The sequence below is a fragment of the Cnephaeus nilssonii genome (genome assembly GCF_951640355.1).
Source record: "Cnephaeus nilssonii genome assembly, chromosome: 13".
Lineage (NCBI taxonomy): Eukaryota > Metazoa > Chordata > Mammalia > Chiroptera > Vespertilionidae > Cnephaeus > Cnephaeus nilssonii.
This window is the reverse complement of record NC_137084.1, coordinates 8,327,314-8,354,743: the sequence shown is the minus strand read 5'-3', so window position 1 is coordinate 8,354,743 and position 27,430 is coordinate 8,327,314. Positions and strand designations below refer to the sequence as shown.

The window sequence follows — 27,430 nt, the reverse complement described above, 5'->3', positions numbered from 1 at the left end:
GAAAAATTGCCCAGGTAACAGAAGAGAGGTCCCAGCTTCCTGGGAGAAACAGCTACAGTCATGATAGACTGGGGGTGGAGACACATGGCAGTCAACCATTCCAAAGCTGAGTGCTTCCTGTGAAACTCAAGATAACAAAAGCTTTCTTAATTTATAAACTTGCATTTATAAATACAAACCCTCAAAATAGAATTCAGTGCATTTTTCAACAAGTCTTTTCAACAGTGATACACAATAAATATATTCTTCCTTTTGGAATCGATGCTATTAAATAGAAATATACTAAAGAGCCATTTTCCAAAGCAACATTAGAGTTAAGAACAGGTATTCTGAGTGGAGTAGATAATATTGCTGCTATCGGGAGCATACGTGTTAGGATCTAACAAGGATCTTACTGAGGACTGCATCATAGTAGGGACTGAAGACCATCTTGTTATAGTTGACCAGACGAACAAATTTAATAGCAACTTCCTCCAGCTCTTTGTGGACTGGACCCAATCCCCCAGGTATTGTGGGCAATGCCTTCTCATGGCCTGAGGCAAGGTAGGTTTCTAAGAAGGTCAGGATTCGGCAATCTGTGATAGAAAAGAACGCAATTAGTTGTTTCTTGCCCAGGGTGACTTTACAAACATCTGATTATGCTTCCGTTTTTAACTGAAACATCACCTTTTTAGGAAAGTCTTTCCTGACCACCTCCCAGATCAGGTACCCAGAGCACCTTGCACTTCTGAGCAGTCATCACATTTGCATTGTTTCCTCTACCCCTCTAGATGGTTAGTTTCATGAAGGTAGGACCCATGCTTATTGTGTTCTTCATTCTCTCCCCAGCATCCAGCACAGTCCCTGGCATGAAACCTGGCCCCTATCAAAGCTCAAAATACATTTGGAAAGCAAGAACAAACGTATGAATAAATACTGGGAAACCAGAGTATTAACAGGCTCTGCTCTCAGAGGAGCAAGTCATACTGCAGGAGCCATTGTTGAAGATCACATAAAAAATGGGATGAAAAATAAAGCAGGAATTACAAGTTCAAAAACGAAAAGAAGATTCCAGCACTGATGGCTTGTGATCTGACTTTCCCCACTAAGCCCATATGAAAGAAGCACGAACTTCCTTCTTCAATGCCTACAATGGGAGGCCATGGAGTTGGTGGCATTTGTAAAGTTGTCCTACTCTGAGGAATAATTTAGGTTGATGCTTTTTTAGCCCATTCCCTTCTGCAATGCTTCTGCACTCTCCTGTGTGTCCTCATCAGCCAAAAAATTGTGAGTATAAGCATAGTTCTTACAGATTTTATTACAAAAGCAATAGGAACATTTATATTGAACGGACTTTTCCACACTACCTGCCCACACCCTGCCCTGGGGAACCCTCTCAGGAGTAAATGACTTACACCCTTCAGAACCCAGTAACGCAGAGAAACTGCTAACTGATCACCAAAGTTAGTTCGGTTTTCTAAGGTTCCCAAAGCTGGAAGCCTCACCCAGAAGTGGAGATCCTCGTGTCATTCCTTTGTGAGGGCAGGTTTCTATCTCCATGTCTACAACTGGCTGTTACTACACAACCAGGAGGGCAGAACAAGGAGCTGCTCGTTAGCCAGGGTCTATTTACAGGCACTTTCCTGCTTCTCAATAACATTAATCTTGATGATCAGAGGGCACGGCAATATCTTCAAGAGGCTGCTCCGGAGTGATGCACAGGTGAAATTGTGACCATTGCAGGACTGGGACAAAATAATTTTTTCAAAACCACTGATCCACGTACCTCTTTTTTCATAAATATGAAAAAAGTTTAAAAAAATATTCTTTTACTAAGAATAAAAAAAAAAATCATAGTATTAGAAGCAGACCCACCACTGGTCCATCCTTCTCTCCAACCTGAAATCTAATAACCATGAATCATTCTGGTTTTGCTGGAGCAGGATTTTTAAAAAATATGTTTTTACTGATTTTAGAAAGGAAGGGAGAGAAAGAGAGAGAGAGAGAAAGATGAATTATGAGAGAGAATCACGGCCCACACTGGGGATTGAGTCCGCAACCCAGGCATGTGCCCTGACCGGGAATCGAACTGCGATCTCTTGGTTCAAAGGGCCACGCTCAACCACTGAACCACGCTGGCAGGGCTGGAGCAGGCTTTTGAACCAAGGGCTGTAATTTCAAACTCAAAGCCTTCAAAACAGTGATGGCTGTGTGGTCATTTGCCCAAACCTTTGGGTCACCCTAATGGCATGTGGTGATCCCTGCTTCCTGCCCTCCCCCAAGACGTACCCATGATCCTGCGGATGGGGTTGTCAGGACTGGCCACGGCCCGGATCTGGCCCTTGAGCACGGTCTCCTTGTCCGTGGTAAAGGGGGTGAACCCACACAGGGAAAGGCAGCTGCTCACCTCCAAGCAGACTTTCTCACCAATGGTTGTCAGGGCATCCTTCAGATGGAAGGAGCTTGAGTAGAAAAGGGAAAGGAGAAGCCAGGGAAGAAAGAACCTATCAACAAGGTGCACATCTGGCCACGCCTGATAAAAGTCATGTGACCAATCTGTGGACTGATGTGTTCAAAGGAAACATCTGTGACTCTCTTCGCTGCCCATAACCTCTCCCCTCTCCAGTCTCTCCCTTCTCCCAGAAAGGACAGTGAAAAGGGAAGAACTCAGATAACATCAGGACCAACAACTCAAAACCCAACTTCTTGCTAGCATCTGTGTGGTGAAAGAAGCCTGGAACTGACTTAAGAATATCTTGAATAACTCTGGAACAATACACAAGACACCAGAAATTCGGTAGCCATGGGACAGAAGTGGGAGAGAAACTTTTCATTCAATACACCTATTCCCTTTTAATTTTCAAAAGACGTGAGTATAACTTTAAAAGAATGAGTAAAACGGAAATCTAAAGGTTAATAAAATTAATTCTTGGAGCCCCAGGTGTCCCTAGTGTGTCTGCTGGGAACCCTCCCAGCAGCTGTGTATTCTGGGAGGTATTCTGCTGGTCTGCTGGCGGGTATTCTGTGAGAAGGCAATTAAGTTCCTTTGTTCTGGGTCTAGATTCTTCGAACGGCAGAATTAGTGAGAGCAAATGTGCAAGCCCTGGACTCACTGCCGGCACCAGCTCTGACTGCCAGAGTGAATATGGCCATGCAGGGCTGGACTCCTAAGGACGCGCCGAACAGGGCCCCTCTCATCAGTAACTTTGACAGAGCAGCGTTACTGGAGGGGGACCTGGGTGACAGCTCAGGGTTACACCTGCGCAAGGGCCCCAGGCTAGGCCTCAGCTCAGCAAACACCCTCCTGCCCTATTGAACCCCTAGTCACAACATGCGGACGTGCCCCTCACTGCACCAAACACATGCACTTTATGCAAACTCAGCAGTAAAATCCCCCCTTTTGTAAGGATGAAAATGTTTTGGGGACATTCCCCTGGAGGAATATTCTCAATTGGACCTTGTCAGACCTCGCTTACTTAGAACCATTCTAAATTTTCCATATGCTGTAAACCACATAAATGGCCTAATCTGACTTCACTGTAAGAGCAGTTACAGCAGCTGCCCTTAAAAGTTGGATTAGCTCTGGCTGGTTTTGCTCAGTGGATAGAGTGTCGGCCTACAGACTGAAGGGCCCCAGGTTCAATTCCGGTCAAGGGCACATGCCCAGGTTGCGGGCTCGATCCCCAGTAGGGGTGTGCAGGAGGCAGCCAATTATTGATTCTCTCATCATTGATGTTTCTATCTCTCTCCCTTCCTCTCTGAAATCAATAAAAATATTTGTGCTGGTTGATAAAATAATCCAATATACCCAGCACAAAATGTCTGTGAGAAATGTGCAAAGGGCATAAAACTTTTAAAATATTTTTTTATTAATTTTGAGAGAGATAGAAACATAGATGAGAAACATTAATCAGCTGCCTCCTGTATGCCCCGTACTAACCCAGGCATGTACCCTGACCGGGAATCAAACTGGTGACCTCCTGGTTCATGGGTCGATGCTCAACCACTGAGCCACACCAGCTAGGCAGCAAACAGTATTTTTTTTATATATATTTTATTGATTTTTTTACAGAGAGGAAGAGAGAGGGATAGAGAGTTAGAAACATCGATGAGAGAGAAACATCGATCAGCTGCCTCTTGCACACCCCCTACTGGGGATGTGCCCGCAACCAAGGTACATGCCCTTGACCGGAATCGAACCTGGGACCCTTGAGTCCGCAGGCCGATGCTCTATCCACTGAGCCAAACCGGTTTCGGCTGCAAACAGTATTTTTTAATGGAATAGAATAGAAACACCTGGGTGTATTAAACATAGTTAGGGTAGGTTGCAATTTTCGAAAATTTTATTTACATATGTGATGTGTCTAAGTGTGTACTAGGTCACAATAGAAAATTAATTTCTTACTATGGGTCCTGGTCAGAAATATGTGAAAGCCACTATCCTAGAGCCTTTCTAACATGGAGTTGATTCTAACTTTGACCATATGACTGAATAAATTCTGCTGGAGTAAAGAAAGCTAGAGAGCAAGGTCTCTCGATTCCTAGAAAGTGGCCCTAGATCCTGCCTTACACTTGGAGACCCCTGTTCCAGCCTGCTCTCTGCCTACCCGCTGCCTCCCACCCATCCATTAAAGTCCCTCTACACAGCTTTTAGCCTCTTACGGCAGATGCATATCTGTTAGCAGGATCTTCACGATCATCTTGAGTTTCTCAGCGAAGTTGGCCTGGCTGGAAACGCCTGAGGCGGCCATGCTGAACGTGACCAGCAGCACCGCCCCCAGGACAGTCAGGTGTTCCAGCTGCAGCTGGAGCTCTTGGAAGCGAGCCTGGTCCATCAACACTGTCTGTGAGGAAAACAGAAAGCACCCTTTAGCTGTGGAATCCGGCTGCCAGCAGAGGGCGGTGGGGCCACAGCCCCCACACAGCCCTCTGAAGTGTCCCTCAGATTTTCTGGTCATTTCACAGCCACAAAGAAATCATGTGTGAATTATCCTTCCCTTCACACATGGGCTAAGACTAGGAGCCCCTTCTTCCTTAGAGAGGCTGCAGTAGAGCACGCCCATTAAGAACACGAGACAGATTGGGTGTGAGCCAGACTCTGTCATTTAATAGCAGCATAAACTTATGCAAATTTTTTCAACTCAGCCCTACGCAGAACCAGGATTCCTACCTCACAAGGCTGTTTTAAAGATGAAAAAAGACCATGGATCTGAAGTGGCTGACAGAGGCAACACTCAATAAATAGAAATTATGCCTGTCTGGTATGGCTCAGTGGTTGAGCATCAACCTATAAGCCAGGAGGTCATTATTCAATTCCAGGTAGGGGGGGTGGGGAGGAGAGGGCTCATGCCTGGATTATGGGCTCCGTCCCCAGTGTGGGGTGTGCAGGAGGCAGCTGATCAGTGAGTCTCTCATTATTAATGTTTTTTTAATCTCTCTCCCTCTCTGAAATCAATACAAATATATACTTTAAAATAAATAGCCCTAGCTGGTTTGACTCATTGGATAGAGCATCGGCCTGTGGACTGAAGGGTCCCGAGTTTGATTCTGGTCAAGGGCACATGCCCAGGTTGTGGGTTCAATCCCCAGTGGGGGGCATGCAGAAAGCAGCCGAGCAATGATTCTCTCTCATCATTGATGTTTCTATCTCTCCCTCTCCCTTCCTCTCTGAAATAAAAAATACATATACTTTTTAAACATTAAAAGAAAATAAATAGAAGTTACATCATTAGATAGGAAAGGGTAATGAGGTACAGAGCAAGGGTAACCAACTCATCCCAGTTTGTCCAGGACGGTCTCGGTTTTAAAACAGAAGTCCCCACGTCCTGTGAGCCACCACCATGGTAAGAGTGAAATGCTCCACCTCTCAGACTCCACCAGTGCAAGGCTGCCTGGTTCCAGGGCCTTCAGGCTAACCGCTCCTGCGGTGTCGGGCACACAGACACGCTAATCACTAGAGGAACTGTGCCGTGGCTGGAGTTTTACAAATCAGCCCCTCCCACATTCCATTGGGCTGGTGTAAAAGAAGCCTGAACTCTGTACTTTCAGAAGGTGGATTTGAGGATGAGCTCTCCCATCTTGTTGGTGCCTTCTTGATCAATAAACCTTCCCTTACTCTAGACTCTGATGTTTTGAGTTTTAGTCTTTCCAAGAATTGGGCACACAGACTTCGAACCAATAATACCACCCTCCCCGCAACACACACACATACACACACACACACACACACACACACACACACACACCAGTCCTGGGCAAACCAGCGATTCACCCTATCTGGTACCAGAGTGAAAGAGGAGAGAAAGTCCTTGAGGGCAGAGCCTACACTTATTCACCCTCAGTACCTAGCGAAAGGAGATGCTCATAAATTGGTAAGTGAATGAAGAAAGAGAAAAATAAACAGTAAACAGAAAAAGTGGGAACGACAGATAATAACCCAAAGCCTCCTGGAAAGCAGTCAGTGGTAAATTTCTATGGCTGTGTCCTGTGTTAAAGACATCCTGGGTCCTCCCAGGGCAATGTCCCCTGTGTGGAGTGAGGGAAAGAGCAGAAGAAAGACTGAGGAGATATGACTTCTGACCTGAGTTTTTACAGGTTAATCAAATAAACTTTCAGGACCAGTCTTGCTATAAGAAGCTGACACACCAAATCAAGACAACAGCAATTTGGGGTCTTAGCCCAGAATTCGTCTCAAGAAATAAAAATGATCCTTGAAGATTGAGATTCAATTGTTAAACACAAATGCCTCAACCAACTCCGTCTTTTTTTTTTTTACTTCATTTTGCTACACAGCAGCGTCCTTACTTTGATGCCTCCCAACTGAATGCAGTATAGTTAGTTTAGGACTCGAAAGATTCCCAAAAATCAATTCCAAAAGTAATCATCTATCCCAGGGGTCCTCAAACTTTTTAAACAGGGGGCCAGTTCCCTGTCCCTCAGACCGTTGGAGGGCTGGACTATAGTTTAAAAAAAAAACTATGAACAAATTCCTATGCACACTGCACATATCTTATTTTGAAGTAAAAAAACAAAACGGCAAAAACACCCGCATGTGGCCCGCGTAGTTTGAGGACGCCTGATCTATCCCCGATGAAAACACCATCCTCTTCACAGCTATTTTTTTAAGGCTGAGAATTGCCCTCCAGCAGAGAACAAGCCACTATTCAGAAAGAACCGGCTCCCTACTCCCTACCCCTAATTCAGCACCCTCTTTAGAGCCTCCTCTGGCATAAAACACGGAACTCAGAGGCAAGAGATGAAACCTTAGGCTTTCATTGTCATGAAACAACCATAAGGAACTTAGAGATAATGATATTTAGAGAAGTAGCAGTGCCTGAGGCTAGAGATCAGAAGCCTGAGTGCCCTCAAAAAAGAGGGGAGTCTACATACCAAACCAGCTTTGTGCAGACAAAATGGGAAATCCCTTGTTAGTCATCTCCTCAAACGACTACTGCAGTTAGAAGAACTTATTGTAAAAAACAAAAAAACAAAAAGAAAAAATATTGCTCTGCATGGAAGGGGAAGAAGTTTCCTTAGATAAAGCTAACAGGCAGCATCACTGCTGCTGTTCGATCAAGACGAGTAACAACAGGAGAGCAGTTCAGCAGCACAAGTTGGAAGCCCATACATTGCTGATGGGACCATAAAACGAGCAGATACTTTGGAAACCAGATTGGCATTCCCTCAAAATGTCAGAGTCACCACATGACCCAGCAACTAATCGTGTGAGATACCCAAGAGAACTGAAAACATACGTCCACACAAAAACTTGTACACAAATGTTCACAGCTGCTCAATCCACAATAGCCAAACGGTAGAAACAATCCAAATGTAATCCAAATGTTCATCAACTGATAAAGGAATAAACAAAATGTGGTACTGCCATGAAGCCTTCAAAAGAAATGCTGACACATGCTACAACATGGATGAACTCTGGAGACGTTACGCTGAATGAAACAAGCTAGACACAAAAGGACAAATACTGTATGACTGCACTCATATGAGGTGCCCAGAGTAGTCAAAATCAGAGACACAAAATAGGAGGGTGGTTGCCAGGGGCAGAGGGAGGAAAGAACGAGTTGCTGTTTAAAGGGCACACAGCCCTGGGTGGGGAGTTCAGTTGGGAAGAGTATGTCCCAAAACACCAAGGTTGCGGGTTTGATCCCTAGGCAAGGCACATACAAGAGGCAGCCAATGAATGCATAAATAAGTGGAACAACAAATCGATGTTCCTCTCTCTCTTTAAAGTCAATGAAAAAAATTAAATTTAATTTTAAAATAAAATAAATGAAGGGTACAGTTTTGATCTGTGAAGATGGAAAAGTTCTGGAGATGGATGGTGGTGATGGCTGCACAAAAATGTGAATGTACTTAATGCCTTCAGAGTCTCTGGTGCATTACTGAACTATACACTTAACACTGATAAATTTTGTAATGTGTATTTTACCACAACAAGAAAAGTACAACTAAAAAAAATAGGAATGACGTACTGACACATGCCACAACATGGATGAACATATCCTTAGTGAAAGAAGCTAGACACAAAGGCTGATACTGTATGATTCCACTTATAAGAAACATCCAGAATAGGCAAATCCACAGAGACAGAAAGTAGATTCGTGGTCAGGGGTGGAGGCGGAGGGTGGAGGAGGTAGTGACTGCTAACGGGTACAGGGTTTCTTTTTGAGGTAATGAATATGCTCTAAAATGAAATAATGGTAATGGTCACATTACTCTGTGAGTATCCAAAAAAAAACACTGAATTGTACAATGTAAAAGGGGAAATGTTGTGGTATATGAATTATAACATCAAAAAACTATTATTTTTTAAAAGTTCGGCAGCACAAAAAGCAAGGAGCAGTTACCCTGCTCTGGAGCACTGACCTCGGGGAAAGGTTGCTGGAGGTGGTCCCACTTCAGAAGCTTCAGGTACGCGTAGTTCTGGACAGCAACAGCACTGGGCATGGGACTGTCCCCCGAGCCAGCGGCCCCTCCCTCAGCTGGCAGGGCATTTTTATACTTCTGATTCATAAGGTCATCTGCGGCTTCTCCCAACCACTGGGTGACAAAGTCCAGGGAATCTGTGAAAAACAAGGCTGTGGGCATTACTGTAACAATCAGGAGGGATGCTTCTCGGAATGACCTTTGGGAAGATCATCCTGGAGGTGTGGTCGAGTACAGAGAATGGACTTTGGAATCAAATAGAACTTGGTCCAAATCACAGTATCACTAATTACTGGCTGAGTGATCTTAGCCAAGTCATAATCTGTCTGAACATCAGTTTCCTAAAATAAGGAAATGTACATCACGTGACAGTCTGTTGTGAGGATGAAACAAGATCGTGACCTATAAAGCACCTAGCCTGGCCTTGCTACCTACAGATGGTCAGCGAACCGCTCTCCTCTCTCCCACCCTGGCTTTTCCTTGTCTAGATCTTAGTCTCGGATCAAGCTGGTTGACCAACATCCTTGCAGGAGGTGAGCTCTGTCACACGTTTGATGTGTATTATGCAACATTTGGAACACTGTTGGGGGACCTCAGTTGTTTTTCATCCACTATCACTCTCTCCCTACTTTTCTAAGTAGAGTAATGCACTAGGGACTCTGAAGGACACAAGAGAAAGAAAATGAGGCTCTGGCCACATTATCTGAGCAAGAAATCCCTCTGGCAGGTCCTGGAACAGGGTTTCAGCTCTGCCAGTGAGTCCACCTGAACACCAGTGGGCAGCCAAGGCCATGGCTGGAGTTCACTTTTCGTTGATGCAAGAGGACACACCTCTGCTTCTGTCAACACAGGATCACACGGAGCTCTTGGTTGTGAGCTTCGCTCTTGCTTTTAGCCTTCTGCCAACAGCATTCTCGTGGCCCAACAGGACTGGGAAACCTTGGCTTTTACACTGTGAGTATTAAGTTCTAGACTCTGGCCCTTCGCGGGGTCCCGGCTGCCGGACCTGGCTCTCACACTAAGTCTCTTCCGCCAGTCAGACTGCAACCCTGCATGTCTCCTGAGAGGCAGTACAACCCTGGTTGAGGAAGTGAGCTGTGTGGTCCATCAATTCTAGCCAAGAATCTCTCAAGTCTATGTCCACATCTGTAAAATGAGGTTAAAATATAGGGCCCACCTCAGAGGCTTAGTGCGTGAGGGTTATACTTGATAATGCACATACACCCTGGGCACAAGCGTGGGACGGAATAAACATCAGCCAGTCTTCCTCTGGTCTGATACTTCTACTTTGCTGTCCTCCTCCTCCTGGCCCAGCACCATCCCAAACTTCTCTACCTGGGGCTGGATGAACAACTGCTCAGGGCTGAATGGACTATGCTGGTCAGGCAACACAATCTATGCCGAGACAGGCACTTTCACTTTGTGACCAGCAAAGTTAGAGGTTAAACAGGACTAGTCTTAAAATGGATCTGAAGATTGCAATTTACCCAGAACAATAGCTGTGGATGCAGAGACCCACAAAGCACCCTCAAAATGCAACATAATTTTGGATTCTATAGTCATCTGTTTTCCTGCAGTCGTCTGAGAGGTTCATAAAAGTAAGACTTTTCTGGGTCTGCAAACAGATTTATGAATATGAAACAGAAGCAAAGTGAAATTTCTTGATGTACCTCACAGGGAGGAGAAAAGTGAATTCAACAGTCACAAGAAGTTTGTCACGTTTTTGTTTTGTTTTTTAATTTAATTTTTTATTTCAAAGAGGGAAGGAGAGGGAGAGATAGAAATATCAATGATGAGAGAGAATCATTGACTGGCTGCCTCCTGCAAGCCCTACATTGGGGACCCACCCAAAACCCCAGGTATATGCCCTGACTGGGAATCGAACTGTGACCTCCTGGTTCATAGGTCGATGCTACACCACTGAGCCATGCCGGCCAGGCTGTCATGTTTTAAAATCAAGGCCAAGCCCTGGCCAGCTTGGCTCAGTGGATAGAGTGTCAGCCTGCCGGCTCGGGGGGTCCCGGTTCGATTCTGGCCAAGGGTACATGCCTGGGTTGCAGGCTCAATCCCCAGTGGGGGTTGTGCAAGAGGCAGCCGATCAATGATTCTCTCTCATCATTGATGTTTCTGTCTCTCTCTCCTTTCTCCCTTCCTCTCTGAAATCAATAAAGAAATATATTTTAAAAATAAATAAATAAAATAAATAAAATCAAGGCCAAGCATAAAATTTATCTCAAACTGGTGTCATCATTAGAAACCTATTTAAGATCTTCATTCTTTCAAATTTCCATTTTGTGTGTTTCTTTTTTTTTAATCCTTACGCAAAGGATGTGTGTTTTTTATTGATTTGAGAGAGAGAGAGAAACTTCAGTTGCCTCTCATATGTGCCTGGACCGGGGATTAAACCCACAACCTGGGTATGTGCCCTGACCAGGAATCAAACATGTCACCTTTCGGTGCACAGGACGATGCTCCATCCAACTGAGCCACACTGGCCAAGGCTCGAATTTCTATTTTTATATCCTACTTATATTTCTCGTTTGTCACTTAAACTTTCTTTTCAAGTACTAATGTCTGTGCTTTTCTGTCTTCAAATAAGACTATCCTCATACTAAATTTTAGTTTTGTTTTGAAAATAATATTGTTAATGCAACAAGCTACAGCAACTTAAATAAAAAAACAGACAACAAAAGAACATCCCAAAACATTTAAACATACTTGGCTGCTTCTCCAAAAGCTCTTGAAACTTCTTCCTTTCATATTCAACTGACTGTTGCATGAGATGTGGCCTGATGCTACTGACAGCAAAGTTTGCCATGTCCACTTTCATTAGGTCCAACACAGAAAAAATTGCCCTAAAAGAAGAGAGAGCAAAGGAATTAGAACAGGACACTTGTAAAGTAAACATAGTTTTAACAAAAAGAGGTGATCTGAGACAGTCTTTTCATCTCAGAAAGGGTGGCAAGAAAAGTTAGAAAAATCATGAGAAAGTGAATTAAGAAAAACACATTTAGAAAACACAAAAGCTTAAGTAATAGTTTGAAAAGACTGCAAATTTTCAAGCTGCTTTCTGTCCCCACCCCTTTACCCCTTACCCCCAAGCAAACATAGCTCTCCCCACTGCCTGTCTAGACCAGAATGCATTCCTTGGCTTTGGGGCAGCCCTCACAGCAGCCACAGAGGAAGGAAGGAGCCCAAGATCCCAGGTTAAGGGCACAGAGTTCATCACCCAGTAGCTACTCTCATAGGTTAATTCACTTTCCTAAGAAAGAAAGGAAATTGACTCTCCTTTCTCCTCTCCTCCTACCTCAGTGTCTCTTATTTCAGGGCATGATTTAATTTCTAGTTCTGGTGGCAGAACTGTTGTTTCATTCTCCGAATGTACCCAATGAGCAGACTTGACACAGTCATCGCATCTTAAGAATCTATCTTTAGAAAATAACCTAAAATACAGGTAAAAGTTTTGAGCACAAAGATGTTCATTACTGGGTTAAATAGTAAATAATTATACATAATCTAATTGTCTATTTTCACACACAAAAAAAACCACCTTAATTATATGCAAATGAATATTTTGTAGCTATTGAAAATGCTTATAGGGAGTTTTTTTTTTCTATTTCCTCTTATAGGGAGTTTTTAAAAATCATATAAGTTGGTTATAAAAGGGCAATGCAAGAGATCCTTGTGGTGTTAAAACTGTTCAGTATTTTGAATGTGGTGGCAGATACACAAATTTACACAGATAACAAAATCATATAAAAATACACAAACACACAAATATATATATATATATATATATATATATATATATATATATATATATATATATATACACACACACACACACACACACAAGTAAAACAGGAAACCTAAGTGAGAGAAGTAGATTGTATCAGTGTCAATAGTCTGGTTGTGATATACTACATTTTACAAAATGTTACCATTGAGGGAAAACTGGATAAAGTGTACTATATTATTTCTCACAACTCCATGTGAATATACAATATCTCAATGATGCTTTAAATTTCCAGAGACATGGAAGCATGGAACAGAGTGCAGAATCTCAGAGGGAAGGTGGGGGAGGGTAGGTGAGTGGGGGGTAATCAACCAAAGACCTTGTATTCATATATGCATAACCCATGAACACAGACAATAGGGTACTGAAGGCCTGGGGCGGGGGTGGGGTGGAGTGAGGGGTGGGGAGCAGGGGCGGTCTGGAGGGGGTCAATGGGGGGATAGGAGGGACATATCTAATACTTTCAATAATAAAGAATTATTTTAAAAAAATAAGTGAAATGATTAGGGTATAATGTTAACAGAAAAAGTCAGGCCTGCAATGCCCACTAGGTCTCCTCAGGTTCAACTGAATATTCAGACTCACAAGACTATCATAAGCCACAGCCTTGGCACCATCTGCTAGTCTTCACACAGCTTGCCAACAGGGCAGCTCCAAACATTCCTCTTCAACAGGAGTTACAGTGCCAGCCACAAGCACACAACTCAGACATGTGGGAGCCACCTGGCTTAGAAGCCTCAGGTGAGAAAATATTTTGTAACAACTCTACAGCATGGCTTCCAGGGTCCTCACTAGGGGCACGTCCATTATAAAAGCTACCTCACTAAAGGAAGTCCCAAGTATGGAGTCCCATCCAGTATCTATAGTTCATTATCAGTGCTTTCAGTCCAGACAATTCACCAATCAGAGTTCACTTTTCCCATAAGCAATGTTGCCTGGGACCATTTTGATACAAAACATCTTTATCTGTTCACAGGAACACACAGCTAAGCAGTTAACCAAAAGTCCAAGTCTCAGGCAGCATCAGTCAATTCTTTGCCCACATTAGCATAACAATTATATAAATTTAATAATAATTATACATATGTAAATATAAACATGCAAAAGACCAAAGAAAGTTAATTTAAAATGTTAGTTAATAGGATTATATTAAAGTGAAATTTATTGAATATCTTGTTTGTATTTTGATTATGTAGGAGAATGTCTACATTCTTAGGAGATGCTGAAATATTTAAGGGTGAAATGTCACAATGTTTGCCATTAACCCTCACAAGGTTCAAGAGAAAAAAACATACACACATGCATACATACTCACATGTATACATAAAGAAAGCAAACTGGGAGCCCTGGATGGGTGGCTCAGTTGGCTGGAGCATCATCCTGTACACCAAAAAGGTTGTGGGTTCAATTCTTGGTCAGGGCACATGCCTAGGTTGCAGGTTCCATCCCTGGTGGGGGCGTGTATAAGAGGCAACCAATCAAGGTTTCTCTCTTACATCGATGTTTCTCTCTCTCTCTCTCTCTCTCTCTCTCTCTCTCTCTCTCTCTCTATCTCTATCTCTATCTCTCAAATCAATAAAAACATATCCTCGAGTGAAGATTAAAAAGATAAAATAAATAAACAAAATACAAAGAAAGCAAATTGACAAAATGTTAAAAACTGGTGGATCTACATAAAGGGTATATGAGTGATAATTATACTGTTTTTGTGACTTTTCTGTAGGTTTGGAATAAAAAAATATTAATGGTAAAAAACTAAAAAATATATATATCAACATTGTAACAGTGATTGTGCCTTTTGGTGGTAAAGTTATGGGTGAACTTTTTTCCTTCTTTCTACCTTTTTATGTTTTATAAAATGTTTGCTTTTTAAATTTCTTTTTAAAAAATGCATGAGTTATCTGCCCACAGACTGAACGGTCCCAGGTTCAATTCTGGTAAAGGGCATGTACCTCGGTTGCAGGATCTATCCCAGGCCCTGGTTAAGGTGTGTGTGGGAGGCAACCAATCGATGTGTTTCTCTCACATCGATGTTTCTCTCTCTCTCTGACTCTTCCCCTCCCTTCCACTCTCTCTAAAAATCAATGGAAAAATATCCTCGGGTGAGGATTAACAACAGTAACAACGAAAATGCATGAGTTATCTCTATTTGAGGAAGTCTAAATCTGAAAAGAGGTTCTGTGTCCTAGTGCACTTGAGGTGATTAACACAACTCCCATACCTGAAAAGGGGCACTATTTCCTTAATGTCCTTTAGCTTCTTAACTTCCTCATCTCGAGCAGGTGCACACAGTGTTCCCATCATGCCAATAATGAATTCAACCAGCTTGGAAATGTCAAGGGCCCCATTCTCTGCCTCCTGCTTTATGAGATCCAGATCCAAGACTTCCGTAATCTGGTTTCTCAGTCTAGTGTGACCAGGCAGCAAGAAAGATAAGAGAGTCTGCAAAAGAGTACAGCCAAGTTTAATCAGTTTCCTAGTCAGACATCATTTTTTATTATATACTAGAGGCCCGATGCACGAAGATTCGTGCAAGAATGGGCCTTCCTTCCCCTGGCTGCCGGCACCGCCTTCGCTCTGGCCGGAGCCGCCTTTTTGCTCTGGCCCTGAGCTGCCTTTTCGCCTTCCCACGCTGCCTAGAGGCCCAGAGTGGCTGGGGTGGGTGGTGCAGAATGCCTGCATCATCACCATGGTGACGATGCAAGCGTCCCGCCCCGCCCCTGGCTGCTCAGCGCCTGCATATGAAAATTAACCTGCCATCTTTGTTGGATTAATTTGCATACTCACTTCTGATTGGCTGGTGGGTGTCATGACAGTACGGTCAATTAGCATGTTACTCTTTTATTACTGTAGATAAAGGGATTTACACCTACCCAAATGAGGACTTACCAACTGTTACTATAATGTTGCACATATTTTAACCCCTCATTCAACAAATCTATAGGAAAAACATGTTTACAAATCATTTAGACTAGCTATTTAAGTTTCCATTTAAGTTCTAGGTAGAGCTCAACTGGATACAATATGAATAGAAGTGAGAAAAGTAAAACACATTAATTAACACAAGCCTGTGAACCAACCACAGATGCCAATTTCCACAGAAACTTCTCTTCTTTGATACTACTGTTAAAGGTATCACAAAAACAGCCCTACCTTTCACTAATGCCTTCTCTATTCCTCAGGCTGAATCACTTTTTGGCCACTATAAATTGAACGTGTCCACACCTATTAAAAATTTTATAAATCACCTATATTTCATAAAATAAATTTTCTCTAAATAATTGTTTTTTAAAATACTAACCTTTTCTTTGTCTACAAAGGAATGCCTTCAAGTTATCATAGCTTGTTTGAAAATTTAAAAAGGGAATTAAGCCAAAAATACTCAATCCACATTTCGGCAAGTAATTTAACTTCATCCTTAATTTCTTTAGTCTTCTGGCACAGTAACAGAGAAGTTGAATATTCCTAACACACCAGAAAAGCACCACAATTTGCTCTTCACCTTACCTCTTTGATCTCCCCGAGAAGTTTAATGGCATGGTCATAGGTTGGGGGGTCTTCACTTAGCTGGACACTCAAGCAATCCCAAAAAGCTTTATGTACAATCTCCTTTACTTTCTTCTCCAAACTGGAGGCAAATAAGGTGGGGGGGGGGGAAGCAAAAACAAATAAAATATTTGAGCTCAAATCACATTTTAAAAATTAAAACAGCTTTTTTGAACTATGATTTGCATACTATAAAATTCACCTGTTTTAAGCATACCACTCAAAGATTTTTAGTAAATTCATCAAGTTGTGCAACCATCACCACAGTCCAACAACAAAACATTTCTATCACTTCAGGAAGACCACTCGTGCCCAAGTTGTGCGCCAGGTTCCAAAGATGCCTGAAGGCATTCCCAGAGTACAAGCCATTGGGCTGGGCCACCCTGCTCCCTACCCTCGACCTAGTTGAATACAACCTATCTCCAGAAACCTAGAAGGCACAGCCGAGCAGGTGGCCATAAGATACTGGCTTACAAGAGAGTACCTGCTTCAATACAACGACTTCAGCCTCCTAGGGCCCATCAAAGATCCTGCTTTGACTCGCTGGACCTACATAAGATCAGGAAATGTCTATCCCAATTTCAGACCCACTCCCAAGGCCTCACTCTTAGGCGCTGTGATTGGAATTGGGTCCCTCTACCCTGGTATTACATTTTTAAAACTGATAGGTAGGAAAGAAAAACTTATCCAGGAAGGAAAATTGGATCAAACATATAACACCTCACATTAAGTCTAGTATGATGACTATACGTAATATTGCTTAAATAAGTCTTCTATTAATCATTATAAAAAAATAAATAAAGTATCTCTTGTGCCTATTAGGAGTCAGTGCCCAGTTCCACCCCAACCCAGGTAATCACTAATCTACTTTCTGTCTCTATAGATTTTCCTTCTCTGAATTTTTCATGTAAATGGAATTGTACAGTATGAGGACTATGGGTCTGGATTCTTTTACTTGGCAAAATGCTTTCAAGCATTGTCATCCATATAACCTGTATCAGTGCTTTGATCCTTTTTATGACTGAAAAATATTCCATTACATGGATATACCACATATTATTTATCTATTCATGTGATGATGGGACATTTGGGTTATTTCTACTTTTTGGCTATTATCAAATCACTTTCAAAAACACAAATTCTACAGGTGTAGGGTGAGAATTTTTTTTAATTGGAATAAAGGAAAGATTGACAGACAAACTAATCACATGTCTTATTTTTAATTAGTGATTTATTTCAATCAGTACCTCACTGGAAAGAATAACTTTCAACTAATTTGACAGATGGCATTAAACCAGTTAACAGCATTAACAATGCCATATGATAAAAAGAATATTAGAAAGTTTAGAGCTGCTAATTTTTAGGTTTTTTAATACCATTAAGTTTCCTAAGGTATTTATGATTAAGTAGTTTAAAATAACAATCTGGTGTATATGTGTGTGTGTGTGTGTGTGTATTAAAGCACTTTGTTTCCTAAAAAATATCCTATTTCCATTTGATATGAAACAACTGCTTACACGAGGTACCAAACTATAACATCTTATAACACTTAATTAAAACCAGTAATTATAGCCCAGCCAGTGTGGGTCAGTGGTTAGCGCATCAGCCCACACACTGATGGGTTGAAGGTTTGGTTCCAGGTCAAGGGCACGTATCTGGGTTGTAGGTTCGATGCCAGGCCCCGATCAGGGCACATGTGGGAGGCAACCAATCGATGTGTCTCCCTCATATCGATGTCTCTGCCTTTTTGTCTCTGCCTCGCTCTCTCTTCCCCCCTTCCTCCTTCCCTTCCACTCCCTCTAAAAAATCAATGGAAAAATATCTTTGGGTGAGGATTAATAAAATAAATAAATAAAACTTGTAATTATACTATGAGAGCAAAAGAAGTAATTCTGCATTATTAATGTGAAAAAGTACTATCTTCGGAGAACACATGAGAAATGTCTGTAAAGTCACATTTAAAAGCCTATGGCGGGAGACACTAGAGCTTGCCAACCTAGCAGCCATTCCTCCTCCTTTCTTTTTTCCATGGCACTTTCACAATTATAATGGCCAATGATTTTTCTTTCTTATTACCACACATCTTAAAAGGTGCACCTTACAATCAATAGAGTATTAGATTCAATGTGGTATTTTCCAGGTGCTAGGGATACAGAGAACAATGTATAGTTCTTGTCTATAGAGCAGGGGTGGGGACATCCAGCCTGCTGGGCCAGAGAAGGCCCACAAAATCACTTGGGCTGGCCCTGCCAAGGCATTAGGGTGAGTTAATTAAAGGTTTGACCAAATAGAGCAGGCTCATTTTTAAGTTGATAATTCTGTATGGCCCTCGAACGATGTTATAAATGTCTAAGTGGCCCTGGGCAGAAAAAAGGTTCCTCACCCCTGATGTAGAGTTTACAACCTGGTAAGAAACACAAGTAAACCAACAGCTACAGTGCAATGTGATAGTTAGGAAAATGAATGAAACAAGCAATGAAAACACAGTAGGAGGCAGCTAAGTCTATGGAGAAGGGAGAAGTGAACACGAAAGATTTTTGTTTACATTTTTGAAGGATCAATGGTCCTTCGATCCACTTTCAAACTCTAGTAATTCTTGGTAGAGGAGTATTTTTTAGAAACATACAAACGGAGAGGTGTATTTGAATATAGTGACATCAACTGAAGAAAACATTCCCAGAACTGGGAAATGACAGTATTCTACTAAACAAGTAACTCAGTAACCACCTTACCTGTCTTCTGGTAATTCCACAGGTTTAATCTGGAAGTCTCCATTGACTACAATTTCATGGGCTAGAGCCATGTTAGTGACTCCTTTTGCTGTCTCTAGAAGCTCTTCTACTGTCACAAAGCGAGGAGGACTGGCTGTAACAAAAAACCCAGTGTAAGAGATCTGCTTCTCTAGATTAGAATTTCTATTAAAGTAAGGAGAAGGAAGTGGTTCTGGGACCAGTTAATAATTTTTGGTTATGCCTCTACTTATGAAAATATTCTGGTAATTTCAAACAATAAACCTATATTATTATTTTTTTAAAATCTAGAGTCCTAAAAGCAGAAATCGTTTACAATGCTCAAAACCTGTTTTGTTTTACTAAGACTGGTCAATGAGAAATGATCACAATGAACTGAGACAGAAATGATCACAATGAACTGAGACTCCCTGTTTTTTTAAACAGGGAGTCTTAAATCTGGCGTCTCTAGAGAGACGCCAGATTTAAGACTCCCTGTTTAAACGAGAGACGCCAGATTTAAGACTCCCTGTTTAAAAAAAAAAAAAAAAAAAAAAAAAGACTCCCTGTTTTGCTCCCATGAGCAGTTCACATTTTGCTGCACCAATAACACTGTCCATGAATGAATCTCCCCAAATTAAAACAGCAGCAAGTACTTTAGGTGCCAGGTGCTGTTTAAACATTGCTAAAACACTACCCTGTACAGACACCAGGAGAGAACATGAGTTCTAAAGCTGACCCATGAAGAAATCAGAGGGTGTGTGACACAAGAACTTTGTAGAATACAGGCTCACTGTATCAACACCTTGAGGCCTCTGATTTCTCCCATCCCGCTTCCCTGATATCCAAGTCCTGTAGATTTCACTTCTGTATCAACAGCTGCAATAACTGGACTCCATCTCTCTCTCTCCTTTGATAAAACTTGAGATTTATCTTCCAGAAATCTCCCGTGTTCTGATAATTCTGATAAGTACATGGATTTTTTCTGTATATCAATAAAGCTGTTTTTAAAGTAAAGTCCATGATAGCAGTTCTTTAGCCTATAACAGAATTGGGTGGGGGAAGGGTAATGCTTGTGAAAACAGATTGCTGGGCCCTCCTCGCGGGTTCTGACTGAGCTGATCTGGGGTAGGGCCAGAGAATCTGCATTTCTCACATGTCTCCAGCTGATACTCACTCATGGTTGCAGAAATCATACTTTGAAAAGCCATGGCCTAGAAGATGACAATATTAATTTTATGTCATCTGACAGGATCTGGGTTTAAAATTAGGTAAATAATGTCACTAGTTTACACAGGGTTTAATAGTTACAAAGTTTTTTAAGTTGGTGAAAAGTAATTTTCCTTCCTCTTACTTTTTTCTTTTGCTCATCAGAAAAAGGGAACTAAATCCAAGAGCTGGTCATACACTGTCTGGTAAAAATTTTTATTTGGTTACATAAGAGGAAGTTGGAAAAATGCAACAAAATTCTAAGCATTTCCAGAAAAATATTAATAAAAATAATAAATAATAAATTGCTTCATTAATATTAAAAAATAGAATAAATATCCAAAATCAAAGCCCAGACAGAAATTCTCAATATTATTACGATGTTACCCTAACTGGTTTGGCTCAGTGGATAGAGCGTTGGCCTGCGGACTGAAGGGTCCCAGGTTCGATTCCAGTCAAGGGCATGTACTTTGGTTGCGGGCACATCCCCAGTGGGAGGTGTGCAAGAGGCAGCTGATCGATGTTTCTCTCTCATCGATGTTTCTAACTCTCTATCTCTCTCCCTTCCTCTCTGTAAAAATTCAATAAAATATATTTTTAAAAAATGCACTGGACCTATAAAAGCCAAAATCATTTTGAAAATGATAAAAGGATAAAGTTGGAGGACTCACACTAACTGATTTCAATACCACGTAAAGCTACAATAATCAAGACAGGGTGTTCTTGGTATGAGGATAGATATATAGATCAACTAAAGAGAGCAGAAGATCCAGAAATAGGCTAATACAACACACATACAGTAAGTATATGTGTGGTTAATAAGGCAAAATTAATTTTTTGATCAAATGGTGCTGGAACAATTAGATAGCTTAGTATGTGTAAAAAATGACTCTCGACCTGGCCGGTGTGGCTCAGTTGGTTAGAACGTTGTCTCATACACCAAAAGGTCGTGGGTTTGATTCCAAGACAGGACACATACCCAGGTTGTGGGTTTGATCCCTGGTCTCAAGTACAGGAGGCAACCAATTGATGTTTCTCTCTCACATTGTTTCTTTCTGTCCCTCTCTTCCCCTTCTTCTCTCTAAAATCAATTTTAAAAAAACCCCACATATCTTTGGGTGAGGATTAAAAAAAAGTGTGTGGGGGGGGGCAAAATTATAGTGACAGGAAGCATATCAGAGGTTTCCCAGAGATGGTGGAGGAAGGGGAAGATTGATGTGAAGAGGCACAGAAAATTTTGGGAGGTGATGGGAATGTTCTAGCAGCTCATGATTGTGGTGGTAGTGACACAACTGTAAAGGTATTGGTCAAAAGTCATCAATCTGCCCTGACTGGTTTGGCTCAGTGGATAGAGCGTCGGCCTGTGGACTCAAGGGTCCCAGGTTCGATTCCGGTCGAGGGCATGTACCTTGGTTGCGGGCACATCCCCATTAGGGGGTGTGCAGGAGGCAGCTGATCGGTGTTTCTCTCTCATCGATGTTTCTGACTCTCTGTCCCTCTCCCTTCCTCTCTGTAAAAAATCAATAAAATATATTAAAAAAAAAAAAAGTCATCAATCTGCACATTTAACATTGGTGAATTTTACTATGTAGTATAAATTATGCCTCAATAAAGTTGATTAAAAATTTGAAGGCACTCAGTAGGGATTTGCTATATATACAACAATTACTAAATTTCTTCAAGCCAGTATTTTCTGTTACCATTCATCAGAAAATGGAACGTCCACTGTAGTATATCAACATCATGCATCAGGAGTTTTTAAACTCCGAGTTCTTAATCTCTTAAAAAGAAATCCAGAGATTGTCACCAGGGCTTCCAACTTTTGTTTTAACCTTGGTTTTGCAAAAATCTCCAAATGTATGATCATCTTAAATTTATGAAATAACAGAAACACACCAAGTTCTCCTAGTAATAAAAAGGGTCCACCAATGCTTGCTATAATAATACAATGTTAGCTTTCATCTTGGCTGCTGACACGCCATCCAGACGGAGAAGACCTGGAAACTTCGGGGCCACATGAGCCACAGCCACAGCCGCATCAGCAGGCACTGGAAGCCCCTGGGAGGCCAAGGGAATGCTGGTGGCCTGCATCATCACAGGATCAACTTGGACAAATGTCACCCAGGTTACTTTGGTGGCATTACCACTTAAAGAGGAACCAGAGCTTCTGCCCAACTGTCAATCTTTTTTTTTTTTAAATATATTTTATTGATTTTTTACAGAGAGGAAGGAAGAGGGATAGAGAGTTAGAAACATCGATGAGAGAGAAACATCGATCAGCTGCCTCCTGCACACCCCCCACTGGGGATGTGCCCGCAACCAAGGTTCATGCCCTTGACCGGAATCGAACCTGGGACCTTTCAGTCCGCAGGCCGACGCTCTATCCACTGAGCCAGACCGGTTAGGGCGCACTGTCAATCTTGATACACTGTGGGCCTCGGTCAGTGAGCAGACACAGGTAAATGCTGCCAAAACAAGGCTGGAGCTGCTCCTATCACTGATGTCGTGATCGGGCTACAACACGCTCTGGGGAAGAGAAAGCTCCCCAAGCAGCCTGTCAGGGTGAAGGCCAAATCCCTCAGCAGTAGGGCTGAGGGGAAGACTAAGGGGGGGGGGGGGGTGTGCCGGGGGCTGGGGGGGGAGGGGAGGTCTGTGTCCAGATAGCTTGAAGCCACATGGACAAAAGTTCATGAAATGCTAAGTGCTTTCCCTCCCCACCCCCAAAAGGGTACTATGTTGGCTAATAAATTACCTGGAAACACAAAAATGTTTGTACTTCTTCCAACTATGAAGAATTGCTGATCATCTACACTTTAAAGAGATAACATCGGCAATGACATTCTTAGACTATGACATCCCCTCTTAAAACTTTCATTTTTGGACTCACTTCAAAAAACATGAGTATTCTTAATAAAGGACATGAGTTGGGGCAACTGCTGGGAATTTCTGCAGAAACTGCCACCCTTTCATCTTAGGAGGCCTGCTCCCTGCCAGGGATCTGAAGTGACTTTACCACATGCGTTCAGCAATCCGAATTCCCTCAACCTGTGAGAACTCAACCCCCAGGCAATGAACCCAGGGTGTGGTGAAGTCGCTCCCTTTTAATTCCCGCCCCCCCTTTTTTTAACCTGCACAGGCACAGTCCTGGCTGGAACCTGCTTCAGACTTTCAAACACTCTCTTAATTAAAGCTGCAATTTATACTCCAACCTCCTATTTTTCAGAGCACTTCGGAGAAACTGGAATGTCACTGAGGCTGCAGGAAGGCAGGAACATTCTGGACATTATTCTAAAACTTTAATTTCTCATGCAATTGAAAACCCACAAGCGACTAGGCTGCCAGTTAGAAGAGAAAGAAGAAACTGTTATTGTTCTTAAATGCTAATTAGTGGCAAAGTTATCATATTATTAGAACCTAGCTCAAGGAGGCCTAATAAAAATATCATCTGAAAATACTGCTTTTAACCAAAGTTAAATTTGCTTACAGTGAGGTCTTTGCACTCTTTGGGTGCGAGGAGAGCCTGACTTTTTTTCCTGTAAAGCTACCTCAGAACCGTCCATGGCATCTTCAAGGCCTTGTTCAGAATCATTTGATTTTGATTTTCCTGCTTCATTTAGATTGGACTTTTCAAGATTTCCAGACATTCTCAATTAAGTTTATTCACTTTCCTAAAAAGAAAAAAGATAATGAACCTGGGAAGAAGAAAAAAAAAGGAGCAAAATGTTCTAGCTCTGTCAGTAACTGGCAGTGAGACTCCTGACAAATCATTTAATCTCTTTGGATTTCAGCTTTCTCATCTGTAAAAGAAATAGGCTTGCTAGGATCTTATCCAGTTAGACTACTCTACTCCAATGTTGAAACATATACTTTTGTTATTTATCAAATTTATGGGCCTGTATCTCAGATGGAGAGTAACAAGTTTGAGCATTTTTGTCCCATTCCTGAGTTCCATGTAACATTAGAACACAGGGCTATAAATTGCCTGCTCCCATTTTAATTCAAAGAGTGATTCGATTCTTAAAACTCTTTACTTGCATTCCTGAGTGCTGGTAGGGAAACTTTGGAAATGATGTGTTAATGTTTAATCAGGCTGAGGAGTCGGTTCCCGGATCCCATTATGTGAATGAGATACCTTGGATGACAGATAGATGGTAGACTCCTATGAAGCATTTAAGAAGAATGTGTGGGGCAAATATTTTTATTAACTCCTTACCAGTCAGCAGAAAAGGATGATGAGTAAAGCAGGAAGTAGCAAATAACCATGATATATGTGGCTGGGTGCGGTTTTAATTTTTTTAGTTGCTGATTAGAATGGAAATAACATGTCAGTTTGGGCCAGTTAATAAAGGCCTGGAATAATAACCTCTTATTTACTGTATAAGTTTTTGTCACGTTGGTTTCCACCCCCCACCCCCACCCCCGTTTTAGAGTTCTCTATTCCTAAGGTATTTCCAATTGAGGGAGGAGAAAGATGTAACGTTCCATTCCTGCATTTACACTACTGAAAATAATCAGTCTTTGTATTATGAGCATTTGAAGATCACAAAAACATTTTCATAAACACTAATTAGACTTTATCACACACCTGGAAGATAATCCAGAGATCAGAAGGAATGTCAACTGCTTGTGGGAGGTTTGGTAGACGCTCTTCTGCACATCAGAGAAGACTCACTTGATATAATTACCTGAAATGTTAGATACCGCCATTAAGTAGAATGAAGTTACCGGAATTTACATTTTCAGGCCTGTATTATTCATATGAAGACTCCTTTTTTCTTTCTTTTCTTTTCTTGAATGGCAGCTTGCCACATGCAGCACCTCATTTGGATGTGTCTGGGGTCTCGGAAGCTTGACTACCCTATGGCTCTACCTGGAGAGCTTGTTTGGAGATTCTAGCAGGAGCGTGCAGCTACTGGTATACCCTTGACCCAAGAACAGTTAGTCCTATCCTCTAGCGGGAAGGCCATCTTTGACCAAGAGCACAGCTTGGGGAGAAAGGCAGATGGAGTGGTGAGGGAGGAAGGGGACACCTGCCTAACCAGCCAGATCAGCCAAATCAACCCTGGCGATCAGTGGGGTGACAGATGGTGCAGCCAGATCACCCTCACATCCTGAAGAGTCCACATGGCTTTCAAACAGTTCCCCTTTACCTTCCAACATCTCACTCCAGACACCCATCTCCTCTCTGTCCTAAATCCTATTTGGCTCTGGAAATGCTCCAAGATCTAATAGATAAACATTACCAGCATATCCTAAGAGAAAGGACAAACAAAAACACTTCTAATTTTATCCCTTTCACATGCTGGGAATGAGCTCAAGAAGGATGAAGTCATTCATTCTATGCTCTGAGGAGGAAAGGCAGGATACTTAACTGCATAAACTAACCCATCCTTGTAAGATTAGGCTCGAGTCCACGCTCCTCCCAGGACCTTCCCCAACCTCACCAGTATTTGCACCTTTCTCTGAACTCCTGTAGGACTGGTTACTGGACATCTGGCATTCATTGTTGCCTTAAATCCAATTCAAAATATTCTTATTTAAATAGTAATAGAAAGACGAAAAGCATTTCTAAGCATTTCCAGAATGGAAATGGTTTAGAACAATGGTCGGCAAACTCATTAGTCAACAGAGCCAAATGTCAACAGTACAACGATTGAAATTTCTTTTGAGAGCCAAATTTTTTAAACTTAAACTTCTTCTGACGCCACTTCTTCAAAAGAGACTTGCCCAGGCCGTGGTATTTTGTGGAAGAGCCACCCTCAAGGGGCCAAAGAGCCGCATGTGGCTCACCAGCCGCAGTTTGCCCACCCCGGGTTTAGAAGGAGAAACAGTCTTACAAGGAAACACGGTGCAACTTAAGCCTTAATGGCATTATGAAATCACTAAGGAAATAGAGCAGAGAGAGAAACTAATTCTGCCTGGAAGGAGGTTGGTATTACCAGAAAAGGGGACATTTGAACTGGTCTTTCTGAAAAGAGCAAGATTTCATACAATTTAAAAAAAAATGTCTGGAGGGGGAGAGGAAGAGCACAAGTGGAGGCTCATAAATAAGTAGACTAAGTGGCAGGTGATGAAGGTAAAAAGACGGGTTGGGGCCACATTGTAAAATTGCTAGTTTTCTTTAAAAACAAACCAAAAACAGAACAAAAAAAAACAACACTTTTCACCTAGATTTTTAACTTCTTAAGGACCAAGACCAACCATAGTCCCCACATAAGCTCCATACGCATATCCCCCAAACAGCTACCCACTAAGGATCTGTTGGTAGCTGTGTCATCTCTGTGATGTCAGCGTCTGTGGGAGGGATGGGCGTTGGTCTCAGACATACATGCGTCCCAATTCTGGCTCTTTACTAGCTGTGGAACTCCAGTTCCCTCATCTGTAAAATGCAGCTCACCTACGCCTCTTCGGTTCGGGGGGAGTTGAAACGACAGAACGCGCATCACAACAGATGGCTTCCCATGAATGGCAATGACAGCTACAGGGCTAGAGGATGCATTTAACTACTTACAGTGTGCTCCTTCACTCAGCATCCCCCCAGGCCCGCTAAGCCTAGAAAGGGAGCCGAGGGGAGGAGGAGCCTCGCTCCTGCCGTGAAGACCGTCTCTCCGAGCTTCACCCCGGGCCCACGCCGGACACCAGAGACTCCCCAGCAGAAAGGGTCCTGCAGCAAAATACAGGGCGAGCTCGGTCCACCGACGCCGGGAACCACTTCCTTCCCCGGGCACTCGGTGCCACTCGCTCCCAGATGCCTTTGTCCACAACTGTTTGGGCCGGCGAGGGAGGGGCCCAGCTGGGGACCAGCGCTGGGAGCGGGGCGCGCCTGGAGGGCGGCCTCGAGGGGTGGGACGAAGGCCGCGCTAACCCCGCCCGCGGTCCCTGCCTCTCCCTCGCCTCCACCCGCGCCATCCCCGGGACCCGGCCCGACGGGGGAAGGCGAAGAAGTGCCTGTCATTTCCAACTCGTGCTTGCAGCCTCCGCGCCCGCTTCCCTCACCTGCGGCGGAGTCGGCGTTTTCCTAGCTGCCTCCGGGGCGGGGAATCTGGCCGGGCCGGCGCCCCGGCGGAGGTGGGGAGAGATGCGCGGCGGGCAGGGCGGTTCAGCCTCTGCCCCTCCAAGGCCACATCCCTCGCCGCGCAGCGGGCCGCCCTCCCCGCCGGGTAGCGGCCAGCGCAGTCGCTCCTCCGCGTCGGGGAGGGGGAGGCAGCTCTTAACCGGGAGGCTGTTA

General features: G+C 42.8%; 1 protein-coding gene across 5 annotated transcripts; it reads right to left on the bottom strand.

Annotated features, from left to right (window-relative positions):
• Window positions 1-142: 142 nt before the first annotated feature.
• On the bottom strand, window positions 143-27,430 carry TCP11L1 (t-complex 11 like 1). 5 transcript variants are annotated; one of them, XM_079788673.1, is made up of 12 exons: window positions 27,199-27,430; window positions 26,714-26,866; window positions 24,788-24,887; window positions 23,687-23,870; window positions 18,997-19,129; window positions 16,226-16,346; window positions 14,940-15,160; window positions 11,641-11,777; window positions 8,863-9,059; window positions 4,642-4,823; window positions 2,269-2,441; window positions 143-575 (listed from the first exon to the last, which is right to left on the bottom strand). In XM_079788673.1, exons 4-12 carry the CDS (start codon window positions 23,844-23,846, stop codon window positions 373-375), a joined length of 1,527 nt encoding a protein of 508 aa, XP_079644799.1. In that variant the 5' UTR covers window positions 23,847-23,870; window positions 24,788-24,887; window positions 26,714-26,866; window positions 27,199-27,430; the 3' UTR covers window positions 143-372. The 5 variants fall into 5 exon arrangements, with proteins under 5 accessions (XP_079644799.1, XP_079644803.1, XP_079644800.1 ...); XM_079788674.1 differs by lacking the exon at window positions 27,199-27,430 and adding an exon at window positions 1,485-1,557 and having other exon boundaries at window positions 393-575; window positions 26,714-27,170; XM_079788676.1 differs by lacking the exon at window positions 27,199-27,430 and having other exon boundaries at window positions 444-1,811; window positions 26,714-27,170.

Coding starts and splice junctions, on each gene's coding strand:
- TCP11L1 (XM_079788673.1), bottom strand. CDS start 23,846: ATGTCTGGAAATCTTGAAAAGTCCAATCTAAATGAAGCAGGAAAATCA. Junction 19,130..23,686: donor AAGAGTGCAAAGACCTCACT/GTAAGCAAATTT, acceptor TTTTTGTTACAG/CCAGTCCTCCTCGCTTTGTG. Junction 4,824..8,862: donor TCCAGCAACCTTTCCCCGAG/GTCAGTGCTCCA, acceptor TTTTCCTCACAG/ACAGTGTTGATGGACCAGGC.